The sequence below is a fragment of the Tupaia chinensis genome, unplaced genomic scaffold (genome assembly GCF_000334495.1).
Source record: "Tupaia chinensis unplaced genomic scaffold, TupChi_1.0 Scaffold000527_1, whole genome shotgun sequence".
NCBI classification, from domain to species: Eukaryota; Metazoa; Chordata; class Mammalia; order Scandentia; family Tupaiidae; genus Tupaia; species Tupaia belangeri.
In genome coordinates, this window is record NW_006160040.1 from 731,509 (window position 1) to 744,542 (window position 13,034).

The 13,034-nt window shown below is 40.9% G+C and overlaps 1 protein-coding gene across 1 annotated transcript in view; it reads right to left on the reverse strand.

Moving 5' to 3' along the window:
- The window catches only part of PREP (prolyl endopeptidase), a gene marked incomplete at its 5' end in the record, with an annotated part of 120,087 nt that overhangs the window by 78,239 nt on the left and 28,814 nt on the right, over nucleotides 1-13,034 (reverse strand). The window contains 1 exon segment of the mRNA XM_014591041.1: nucleotides 5,051-5,172. Coding sequence (XP_014446527.1) covers nucleotides 5,051-5,172 — 122 coding nt within the window.

Genomic DNA, 13,034 nt, shown 5'->3' on the forward strand with positions numbered 1-13,034 from the left:
CTGGGACTGGGGTGATTTCTTGCTTTCTGTCTCTCTCCTTCTCTCTGGCGAGAGCATATGTTCTATAGCAAAAATCTCTAAAAAAAAAAAAAAAAAAAGAAAGAAAGAAAGAAAAAGAAACCCCCTTACTTTTGTACTAGTACATCCCTACACTGTACTATTGTCCCCCATACACAGCACTGTTAAATGCATTAACACAATACTACATTCCATGGCGATCCTAAAGATAAGTACTTTAAAAATGAAAGGAACACCTGCAGCCCTTGCCCTCAGTGCATGGTGAATGAATCTTGACATTATGCTAATGGAGCAAGCCAGGTCAACTACTGTTATGACATTTATGTGAGGCACCTAGGGGGGGTCAAATACAAAACACAAAGTAGGAGGATGGCTGACAAGCTGCGGTGGAGGGAAAAGGGAAGGGGAAATAGAAAATTACCATACAATGGGCAAAGTTTCAGTTTCTTGGATTTTTTTTAGGTTTTGTTTTGTTTTGTTTTTGCCACACAGTACCTACATTTGCCAGAGAGAAACGGAGAGACAGTGAGAGGCAGAGTGAGAAATCACCACTACAAAATCCTTTCTCCTCCATTCTCCTGGGATTTTGGTGCACACATGCATGCAGAGTGTGATTTTCAAGTCACCAGGTCCAGGGTTTGAACCTCAGTCGTACATGTGGGAATCCAGCGCCTTAACCACACCACCTACTGGCTCCCAAAGTTTCAGCTTTACAAGGTGAAAAGTTCTGAAGATGGGTGGTGGTGATGGCTGCGCAACAGCCTACGTGTACTTAACACCACAGAGCAGTATGCTGAAACATGACTGGAACGGTGATTTCATGCGACGTATGCTTTTCAAAGTAGCAAGCTTTAAATGCTAATGAAATCCAAGTAACAGAGTTGTTAAGCTGTCTTGGTTCTCTTTTAGATCCATATGCTAAAATATATCAATATCCTGACATTTAGTTTCAATATCATATTATTCTAGCAATCAGATAATTTCGCCTTGATCAAAATAGTTCTGCTACACTGAAATGATTACTTTCAAAGTCTTTATCTTCTCCAGGAGAGCATGTCTTTGATTTTACTAAGAATTCAGAGGGAATAAAACTCGACTGTAAAATGTACTATTTGAAGTTTTTTCTCCATCAATGCCTTGCCCCGAAAAAGGTAAAGAGAAACACACAGGCCTTAATATTTAAAAACTTGATGAGTGGCATATTTTTCTCCCTAATTTTATTTTATTTGGATGAAATAATAATATATGTTATTCTGTAAAAAAAAAAACCCACCTGTTATCTAATCTATAAAAATAATATCAGAAGAGGCATAGAAAACAATTCCACCAGGTGGCGCGGTAGATACGGCACTAGACTCCTACATGGCTGACCGTGGTTTGAATCCTGGACCTCGTGGTTTGAAACTTGCACCGGGCGTGTATGTGTGTGTGCACGCTTAAATCCTGAGAGGAAAATGGAAGGAAAATGATTGTGGCACAGCCATGTCTCCTGGGGGTGGTTTGTCACTTTCCCTCTCTCTGTCTCTCTCCAGCGAGAACACAAAAAATCTAAAAAAAGTAAAAAGTATGTGAGGGCCAGCAGATGGCATGGTGATTAAGGCACTGGGTCCCAATGGATAATGCCAAGGTTTAAGTACTGGACTTGGCAGCTTGGAAAAAAAAACATGCCAGGTGCGGTATGCATGTATGCCCCAAATCCCCAAAACAGAGAAGGGACTGCGGTGTGGTCATCCCCTTGGGAGAGCAATTTCTCACTTTCCCTCTTTCTGTCTCTCTACAGTGAGTACACATGCCCTACGACAAAAACAAAACAAACAAACAAAAACACAAAACAACAACAACAAAACAAGTATGTGAGAAAAATAAGTATGTGTTGGTGTTGTAAAATTACTGTTGTAACTTTACAAGAAATAATGGTAGGGTGGGAAGTTAGCTGGGAAAGAAAAGCTTCAAAGGGCACATAGTAGGAAAATAAAACAGAAGTCCTATAAAATCATTTTAAATACATTCTACTGAAATCTGAAAAACTTCTATAAAGGTCCAATGGGAGCCTTTCAATCTGAGGGCCTTGTGGCAACTACTCTAACTGCTGTTGTAGCAGGGAAGCAGCCACAGGGAATAATGGGCAGGGCTGTAAATCTTTATTTACAGAAACAGGCAGAGGGCCGGATTAGGCCCAAGGACAGCAGTTTTCTGACCTTCTGTCTGGAAAAACAAAGCAGATAAAAGAACAATTTGAATAAAGGGTAACAATGCACACAGACTAAATATGTAAATTCCTATCCTATCCCTCAGTGAACCAGACCCATGAGCAGGAGCTAAAATTTAAATGTCTATCTTTCTTAGCAAAGTTCTATTTTTCACCTAAAATGTTTGCAGCAGATGCCTCACTTCGCAGGTGGCATGGGAGTTCAGGGCTCTGGGCTCCCACATGACCAACCAAAGTAGGAGTCCTGGACCTGGCGGCTTGCTTTCTCACTACTATCCCACCTCCACCCCTGTCCCTCTCTGGTCAAATAAAAATAAATAAAGTTAAACAATTCTTAAAAAAAAAAAGGGATAATATTTGATGCAATGAAAGATTTAGAATGTTTCTTTAATAAAACCGTTTCTTAGTATAGAGAAATGAGCTGACAGTCAAGTTCTTATTCCAAGACTCCTAAATTTCTTCATAATTGATTTTCAAGATATGAAATAAGGGCTGGTGACATAGCATAGTAACTGAATGCTGAGCAAAGGAAGGTGGGTCCCAGGTGGCTGATGGTTCAAGTCCTGGCTCCAGTGGCACATGCCAATACATACCCACGTGCCCAGGATCCTGAGGGAATGGAGAATCAGAGGAAGGACTGCAGTATGATCAGGCCCCACTAGAAAGTGCTTTCTCTTTCTCCCCTTCTCACCCCTCTCACATGTGTACTTTACGAGAAATAATGGTAGGGTGGGAAGTTAGTTGGGAAAGAAAAGCATCAAAGGGCACATAGTAGGAAAATAAAACAGAAGTCCTATAAAATCATTTTAAATACATTCTATTGAAATCTGAAAAGCTTCTATAAAGGTCCAATGGGAGCACTTCATCATAAATAAAGAAAAAAATGATACAGAACAAAAACTGGGCCAGTAACTTCAAAGTCACATCACTTCAAAAGAGGCTGGTTGCTGTCAAAGTATCAAGGGATGTTTAATAGTTTTAAGATGGGAAAACATTAGGGCCGGCAGGTGGCATGGTGGTTAAGGTGCTGGGCCACATGGCTGACCATGGTTTGAGTCCCAGACTTGGCAGTTTGCTTTCTCTTTGTGTCTCTTTCTCTCAGCAAATAGAAGAAGAATAATAAACAAATCAAATAAATAATTCTTAAAAAAAAAAAAACTGATGGAAAAACATCAATCCGGCTGTAACGGCATGCACAAGACCACACTGCTTGGCAGGTTGGACCAAATGGGTAGCCCCGGTTCTATCCCCAGCCCATCCTAAAAAGCTGAGTGCAATGGCATGCACCTTTAGTCCCAGCTAATTCAGAGGCTGAAGCCGGAAGATCCTAATACAGCAAAACCAGATCTAAACCCCCCACCACACACTCACACATGCACACGCACACATTCACATACTCACACACACATACACAGATATAAACAGAAGGGAGAATGTCTAAAACATAGTAACTTTAATGTAAAAATAAATAAAATATGCATGAAAAGAGCAAAGTTACATAAAAATGGAAAGACACTCTCTAGCCCCTCCTCCCTATTCTCGCTTGTGTGTACAAAGAAAACTTTTGAAAGGTTTTTTTGCTCCCTCTAAGAAAGAAGATTCTGAGTTTTGAAATGTTCGTGTTTTATTTGTATTTTTATATTTTTTGCCATGAGCAATAATGTATTCCTTTCAGTATTAAGAATTTTATGTTGAGATTGAATTAAAAAGTTTATCATTGTCATCAAGAATAAATTTCAATATCAGCACTTTTTTTTTTTTTTTTTTTTTTAGGTCCCTGCCATAGGGTATGTGCATTCACTGGATAGAGACAGACAACCCTAACCCTAACCCTAACCCTAACCCTAACCCTAACCCCTAACCTTAGGGGATAGCCATGCTGTAATCCCTTCTCCTCCATTCTCCCCTTGGGATTTTGGGCATGTCTGCACAGGTGCCCAGTGGGATTTTTAAACCGCTGGGTCCAGGGCTCAAGCGGAGGTTGGCTATGTGGGAGTCCAACACCTTAACCACCACGCCACCTGATGGCCCTCAGTACCAGCATTTAAAAAGAAATTTTTTAATTTAACTTTATTCATTTATGTATTCACTTGTTTATTTTAATTTGACCAGAGAGGGACAGAGAGAGAGAGAGAAAGTGAGAAAGCAAGCTGCCAGTTCAGGACTCGAACCGTGGTCAGTCATGTGAGAATCCAGCACCTTTCTTTATTTTTTTTTTTATTTTATTTTATTTATTTTTTTTTTTTTGGAGAGATTTTCACTGTAGGGCGCGTGCGCTCGCCAGACAGACAGAGAGAGACATAGAGACAGAAAGCGAGAAATCACCCCCCAGGGGGGATGGTCACGCCGCAATCCCTTCTCCTCCATTCTCCTCTCGGGATCTTGGGCACGCACGCACACGCGCCCGGCGTGAGATTTAAGCCATCGGGTCCGGGACACGAACCGCGGTCAACTACGTGGGAGTCCAGCGACATAGCCATTACGCTAACTGCTGGTTCCCGAGAATCCAGCACCTTTAACCACCACGCCACTTGCCAGCCCCCAATACCAGCATTTTTAACAAAATATTCACTCATAAATTCTAATATCCATAAATATTTACATATAAGCCTCCTAACATCCATGAAGATCTTTATGGATGATAGAAGGCTTGTAAGTGAATACTTCAAGAAGAATATTTCAACAAGAATATTTCAGTATTTCAATAATATTTCAGTATTTCAACAAGAATATTTTATTCTTGTTCTTATTCAGAACAAGAATATTTATATACATATTGATGACACAGGGTCATGGAGGGTGAAATTTCACAATTGTACAAACCTCTGCTCCACCCATCCATTTAGGTTCATCAGGAAACTCAGCACATAAAATATCTTCTGACTGATCGGTCCCCAAGACATGGTAGTACAGTTTTTGGTGTAGATTGGTAGATGTCTCTGTGCCTGAAGAAGTTAAATACTTATGTAAGATGCAGTTGGCAATTTTAAGAAAATCCATCCCACCCATACTGTACAATGCTAGAGACATTTAAAAAGTTCAGTATCTTCTGGTTATAGGACTTTTATACAAAAGTCAAGTGCTTACCAATATGCCAGTGATGAACAAGTGGAATTTAAAATTAAGAAAAAAAGCATATATATGTCAGTACTTGAACTATGTGAGCTTAGATATAAATCAACCAACCTATGTAAAAGATATACGTACCACTACAAAATTCGATGAAAGAAATCAGAGAACTAGAGAGCTATCCCTAGCTATAGAGAGCTGTTCCTATCCATGGAGAAATCATAGATTTCAAGATGTCAGTTCTTCTGAACTTCATCTACAAACGCAATATAATCCCATTCAAAATTCCTGCAAGTCAATTTGTGAATAACAAACTGATTCTGAAGTTAATATGGAGAAGCAAAAGATTCAGAATAGCCAACAATGAAGGAGAATAAAGTCAGAAGCCTGACACTATCCAACTTCAGGATTTACCAGGAAGTTTTAGTAATCAAGAAAGAGTGGCAGGGAACCAGCAGTTAGCGTAATGGCTATGTCGCTGGACTCCCACGTAGTCGACCGCGGTTCGTGTCTCGGACCCGGTGGCTTAAAACTCACGCCGGGCGCGTGTGCGTGCGTGCCCAAGATCCCGAGAGGAGAATGGAGGAGAAGGGATTGCGGCGTGACCATCCCCCCTGGGGGGTGATTTCAACCAAAAACAGTGAGCCCAGAATCAGACCCACATAAAGTCAACTGATCTTTGACAACAGCGCAGAGGTACTACATGGAGAAAAGATAGTCTTTTAAAAGGATGATGCTAGAACAACTGATCACCATGCAAGAAAGTCAATCTGCATATAGATCTTATATATTTTACAAAAATTAACTTAAAACAGCACAGACCTAAATGTAGAACACAATATTTTAAACAGCCTTTCATAGGAAAAACCGTCTAGAAGCCCTAGGATTTGGTCATGACTTTTTAGATACAATGAGGGCATGATCATGTAAGGAAAAGCTAAGAGATTGGACTTCATTGAAATTAAAGACTTATGCTTGGCAAAACATACTATCAGGAGAACAAAAAGATAAGCCACAGATGGGAGAAAATATCTGCAAAAAAAAAAAAAAAAGTATCTGATAAAGAACTGCTATCCAAAGTGTACAAAGAACTCTTTAGACTCAACAAAAAGAAAGTAAATACCCCTCCCCCCCATTTAAAAAGGGGGCAAGACTTCAACAGACACCTCACCAAAGAAGATATACAGATGGCAAATAAGCATATAACGAGATATTTCACCACCACATGTTATTGGGGAAATGCTTAAAATGAGATACCGCTACACACCTATTAGTATGGCCAAAACCCAGAAGGCTGACCCAACAGAATGCTGTCAAGGACACAGAGCAACAGGAACTCCCATTCACTGCTGGTAGGAACGCACACTGGTAGAGCTACTTTGGAAGACAGTTTTGGTGGCTTCTTACAAAAGTAAACATACTCTTCACCTATGATCCATCAATCATGCTTCTTGGTATCGACCCCAAGAAGTTGAAAACTTACGTCTACACAAAAACCTGTTTACATTGTTTATAGCATCTTTATTCATAATTGCTAAAACTTGGAAGCACCCAAAAAGTCTTTCATTCTGTGAATGGATAACTAAATTGTGGAACATCCAGATAATAGAATATCATTCAGAACTATAAAGAAAGGAGCCATCAAGCCATGAAAAGACATGTAAAACCCTAAAATGTATCATTATGAATTGAAAGAAGCCAGTATGAAAAGGCTACCCACCCTATAATTCCAACTATAAAACATTCTAGAAAGAGCAAAAGGATGGAGTCAGTAAAATGATCACTGGTTTCAAGTGAGGGATAACTGAATAAGCAGAACGTGGAGAATTTTTAGGGCCGTGAGACTATGCTGAATAATAATATACTGCTGCATGCATGCCATTACCCACAGAGTGTACAACAGCAAGAGCAAACCCTAATGGAAACTACGGACGATGGTGATAATGTGTCAATACAGACCTGTCAGTTTTAACAAGCACCCACTCTTGTGGAGGAGACTATGCACATGTGTGGGAAGGGGTATAATGAGAAATTTCTGTATCTTCCTTTCATTTGGCTATGAACTTAAAATTGCTCTAAAAAATAGCTTATTAAAAAAAAAAAAACCCTAAAAGTTGGCTATCATCCTAAAAGTGAATTCACACATATTTTCTAGTTTCAGAAATAAACTTAACCTTTTATTTTTCACTATAAAAATGTACTAAGCTTTAGGGCCAGCAAGTGCCATGGTGGTTAGAGGCACTGGACTCCCACATGGCCAAGCACTGTTTGAGTCCTGGACCTGGTGGCTTACCTTCTCACTTTCCTCTCTCTCATGCATGCACTCTCTTGTTCTCTCGCTCTGCCCCTGTCTAGTCAAATAAAATAAATGAATAAATAAATAAAACTAGATAAAATAAATTAAAATTTTTTTAAAATGCACTAAGCATTCAGGGCAACGAAAAGAAAAAGATACTACCATAATATTCTTAAGTGATCTGCGTCCCCATTACAGTCTGGAAGGTTACTGACACCCGCTCAACATGAGGGCAGCAAAATTACAGCTGAAAATTGGGGGTAAATATTAACGTTCATGCTTTTCACGCACTAGCTTGATGAAACTGTTCTCTAACAAGAATTGTCCAGCTATGCTTTTCTTCTTGTCTCCCGAACTTGGAAATGACCAACATTTTCTAACTCAAGAGCACGCCTAACACAGAGCACAGATGTCTTTCTTTAGCCCACATCTTTGAATAGAAAATCTACTCTTAGCTCTCTTCCAGTTCACTGGTGAATTTAGAAACAGGTCTTGCTGAAGCCTAAGCAAAAGGCAGCAAAAGCTAAACGCAGCCGAAAGAGATGAAAATTGCAGCCTCATTCCCAGTTCAACCAAGGAGGAATACCAGAAAGGAAAGTGACCTATCTAAAGATGACAAACATACAGCAAGTCAGAAGGCAACAGCAGGTACAGTAAAAAACACTGCAATTGTGCTGCCTGTCAGACCCACACTTTCCAACAAGTTACTAAGCCTCTGCATCCAAACTCCTAATCTCTAACACTGGAATAGTAAAACCCACCTATAGAGACCAAGGTAGTATGGAAATGCTACACACCATGTGGATGTAGGGGATGGCGTAAGGAAGATGATGATGATGGTGCATACAGCAAGGCACGACATACATGGCTCTCCCTGTCTGGGAAGATTAGGAGTGAGGGTTGAAAAAAAGAAGGAACCAGTTATACGATAGGCTCTTTGTAAAAACCAAAGAGAAGATTTGAGGAGGAGAAAAGTGCAAATAAATGCAACCAACAGGTGACCTATAACTTCTGATCAGAGGAAGAGATGTGATTGCTGCAATAGGAAAGGTTTTTGTTTTTTAATTTGTTATCAGGCACATGTGCTTGCCAGGGAGAGACAAAGAGAGAGAGAGCAGAAAAGTGAGAAGGCATACCTCCCATGCAGGGGAGGTGGGAATGGCCACACTACAATCCGGCCTCCACTCTTCTCTATGGAATTTGGGCATGTATGCACACACGCACACTTGCCCAGCCTATTTTCCAAGCTGCCAGATTTGGGACTTGAACTGTGCAGTTGGCCATGAAGGATGCAGCTGTCTTAACCACTACACAATTGGCTGGCTTCAGTAGTGAAGTTTTTATAATTAGTCAAAGTCATATTGTTTAAAAAAAAAAAAATCCATCTTCTCCACTATCTATTTGGGAAATATAACCCAACTATGAAGGACTGATTGCAATCATGGCCCCCAGTTCTCAGTTTCCTTGTATCTTTCTGAGTTTCCACACTTGTTGAAAAGAGGCTGATCCCATGACTACTCTGGCCAACAGAATGCAGTGGCGTGGATGTGCCGGCAGCCAGACTACTCGTTGAAAATGCTGTGCCTGTATGCTCTCCCTCTCAGAGTCTTGCTGGGTTGCACATGAACAAGCCTGGGCTAGCTGCCAGAGGGAAAGACACACATGGATCAGCGTTGTCCCAATTGCGGCCCCAGACAAGTGAAAAGACTGAGCAAGATCAGCTAACTGACCTGCAGCTGACCACGGATACAAGCTAGAACTCAGCTAAGCCACAAAGTGCTGCCTGGTCAACCCACAGACTCCTAAGCAGAAATAGTTATTTTCCTAAGTCATCAAGTTTGATGTGGTCTATTACAAAACAAAGCTAACTGATACAACATCCTTTCAGAACATCCCAGACCACACAATCTTAATGCAGGGCTCAGTTTCTTTTCAGAGGCTTGAAGTCACATCTCGTTTTTGTGGAAAAAATGGTCCATGTGAAGTTTTCACGTACCGTCGCTTTTCCCATCCTGTTGAGGGTATGAGTTGTAAAACATTCCCTTCCCGTCATGGGTCCAGGCCATACAGCTGAACTTGACTCTTTCGAGCATGTCTGGAAGCTCTTTGGCACCATCAACTTTCATGAACTTGATTGTCACCCAGTCTGAGCCACTGGCACTCAGACCATAGGCAAAATATTCACCATCTTCGCTGAATGCATAGCCTATGGACACAGGAAAAACTGTCAAAGGCTGAACGTGAAGACACACTCCTAGCCTTGCCCACCACCCTCTATGCTATCTATCAGAAATTTCTTTCATAACCAGGAGGTACAACGTAGCCATAGGAGTAGGAAACAGGGTGAGGAATCCTGAGGGCTCATTCAGGACTTCCAGAAATTACCCTGATGACGTTGGACAAGGTTCCCAACTGTTCTAGCTCTTAGTTTCTTCATCTGTAAAATGAAGTATTGGATTATAAAGCCACTAAGGTGCTTCCACTTGGAGATTCTCATAATTCAGTTCAGTCAAAAGCAGTGCTCACCTGAGACTTTTGGCATTTTATTTACACTCTAAAGGAAATAAGGGAACAAAGGAAACTGCTTTCAGAGTAATGTCTGAATTATGACACACACCATATATCAGAACGAAATTGTAGCCATTAAGTAATTTGGGGTATAGATTCCAAACTACTTGAAATCCCTCTTTACGACTTCATTTTCAGGGCATCACTGACACTCAAGGCCACTCACCGCAGGCCGAGGTAAACAAAGCCTGGGGGTCTGCACAGAAGGCGCACAGCATGCACATTCCAAAAGTGACTATGGAAAAGCAACCCTGTCTGCGGACTACGTGGCCATATCCAGTTCTTTAGTGCCCTGACAGCAGAACATTCTCACCACAATGGAATGTTTCCTGCCGAACAGTTACATGTTTGACACTGGCTTTTCCAGTGAAGGAGTATGTACAGCATTTGACACCACACCTCCTGTCAGAGCCTCTGACACTAGAGAGCTCCTCTTGCAATGTCTGCTAACGTTTATTAGAGACGGAAAATACCATAAGCTTGACTTCATTTCTTTTACGGTTTTTGCCATAGGGTGCATGTGCTCGCCAGAGAGAGTGTGACAGTGACAAATCACCACCACCACCACCACCACCCCCCCCAAGGAGGTGATTGCCACACCACAATCCATTTTCTTTCATTCTCTTCTTAGGATTTTGGGCTTGCCTACACAGGGGTGCAGTATGATTTTCAAACCGCCAGCTCTGGGACTTGAATCACACAGTAGGCTATACTGAACCTACTGAACTACCTTGTCCACCATGCCATGAGCTCGCCCAAACTGGTACTGTAATTCCATTTCCTAAGCTTTTCTTTCTTGAGAGATTTTTTCTATAGGGTGCATGAGGTCACCAGAGGGATAGAGACAGAAAGTGAGACATCATGCCCCCAGGGGGACAGCTGGGGGACAGCTATGGAGCAATCCCTCTTCTTTCATTATACTGAGGATTCTGGGCAAGCATGAACATGTGCCCGGTGTTGACTTTTAAGCCACTGGGTTCAGGACCTTGAACCATGATTGACTACATGGGAGTCCAGCAATGTAACCATTACATCACTTGCTAGTACCTTCCAAACACTTCTTTATGTCCCTCATATTAAATTCATTTAAATCTATAGGTTCAGATTCATGAAAGAATACTCTTCAGCTGGCTAGCATCTTACTTTCAGTACTGATATGATAAAAGATCATCATTAAAATACATAGTATATACAAAATGAATAGAAAGAGAGCAGTGAATGAATTACGGTTAGAAATGCCTATATAAGTCTTCTCACAGATCTGATGGAGCAGGGCTCTAGAACTTACAACCTCTTGATTACAGAGGACTTCATTAATCTAATTGCTCAGTTCTAAGTCCAAACCTATATCTATGCTTTCTTGGTAACAGAAGAAATCATAGAAGAAATGATGAGCCAATTTCAGTAAAATAATCTAGGATGTTAACAAGAGACAATTTTTAGAGTATACAACTATGACATTTTGGAAATGGAGAGTAAATCTACTTTCTTACCCTAATTCTGTTTATGGCACAAACTCGAGGGGTAACTTCTCTGCAGCATAATTTTTTTTTTTAAGAGAAATTTTTGCTATAGGGTGTGTGCACTTGCCAGAGAGATAGACAAAAAGCAAGAAGTCACCCTATGAGGGAGGATGGCCATGTAGCAATCTCTTTTCCTCTACACTCCTCTTGGGATTTTGGGCATGTAGACACACACCCTCCACGTAAGTTCTAAGCCACTGGGTCCGAGACTTGAAGCACAGTCGGTTACATGAGAGTCCAGCGATGTAACCATTATGCCATCTGCTGGTCGCTATATGGCATAACTCTTGCGAGCAGAATTATGTAGGAGATACGTGGCAACAGCAGGGAAAATTCATTGTTTTTAAACCTGCATCTTCAGAGGAAAGGGTACCAAGCTGTCCCATTCCTGTAATACTTTTTTTTTTTTTTACTTTTAATTCTAATGTGCTGACAATGAACTAGATTTTAAAGCTCTGATCATGCCCCCTGCTTCCCAAGGAAAAAGATTTGATATGTAACACTTCCTGTCTCATATTTCTAGCTGAAACATTTTTGGGTACAGCTTAAAATTTCTTATGAAAGGGATACATCTCAGGGACACTATAGGAAATGATATCCAAAGATTCCAGAAGTCCTAGAAGCTAATTTGGGTCCAGTGCGAATTATTCTCCAGTCTGCTTCATGCCATCAGAGTTGAAAAGAGGAATGTGACTATTCATGTGTTCTAAATATACTGTGCAAAAATTAGCTTTCCTGCTATTGCGTGTGCATCTGTTCTGTAACATGGCCCACGCCCTGGCAGGCGTTTTGAGTAAAGCAACTGCATTAACTTCAGGGCTACATGTGAGGGCCTCAGGTCTCCCATGGGCCTGCTGTGTAGTACTCACCTCGGAGTGCCACCGTGCCGTCATCAGACAGTAGGTTGGGGTCGAGGAACACTCGGGCCTCACCCTCTAAGGAATCTTGTACATATAATACACGTTGGTTCTGCAAACCCGTATTGTAAAAATAAAAATACCTACGGGACAGAGATGGTTTTAATTGAATTGTAGAGCTTTTTATTTGTGATGAAAAACCAAACATATATAAGCAGAAACCAAAACCAAAAACATACAAAGCTACAACTGTAATCAGGCCATGGCAGAGATGTGGGAACCAGAGTGAAAGCTGTGACCATATCCCTGTACCTAGGCCTTGATTCCTGAACTGCTTTCCGGATTCAAATAACTTGCTGCACTTTTTTTTTTTTTAAGAAAGAATGAATGAATGAACTAATTAATGAATTAATTTATTTAAATTTGACCAGAGAGGGATAGAGGGAGAGAGAGAGAGAAGGAAAGTGAGAAAGCAAACTGCCAGGTCCAGGACT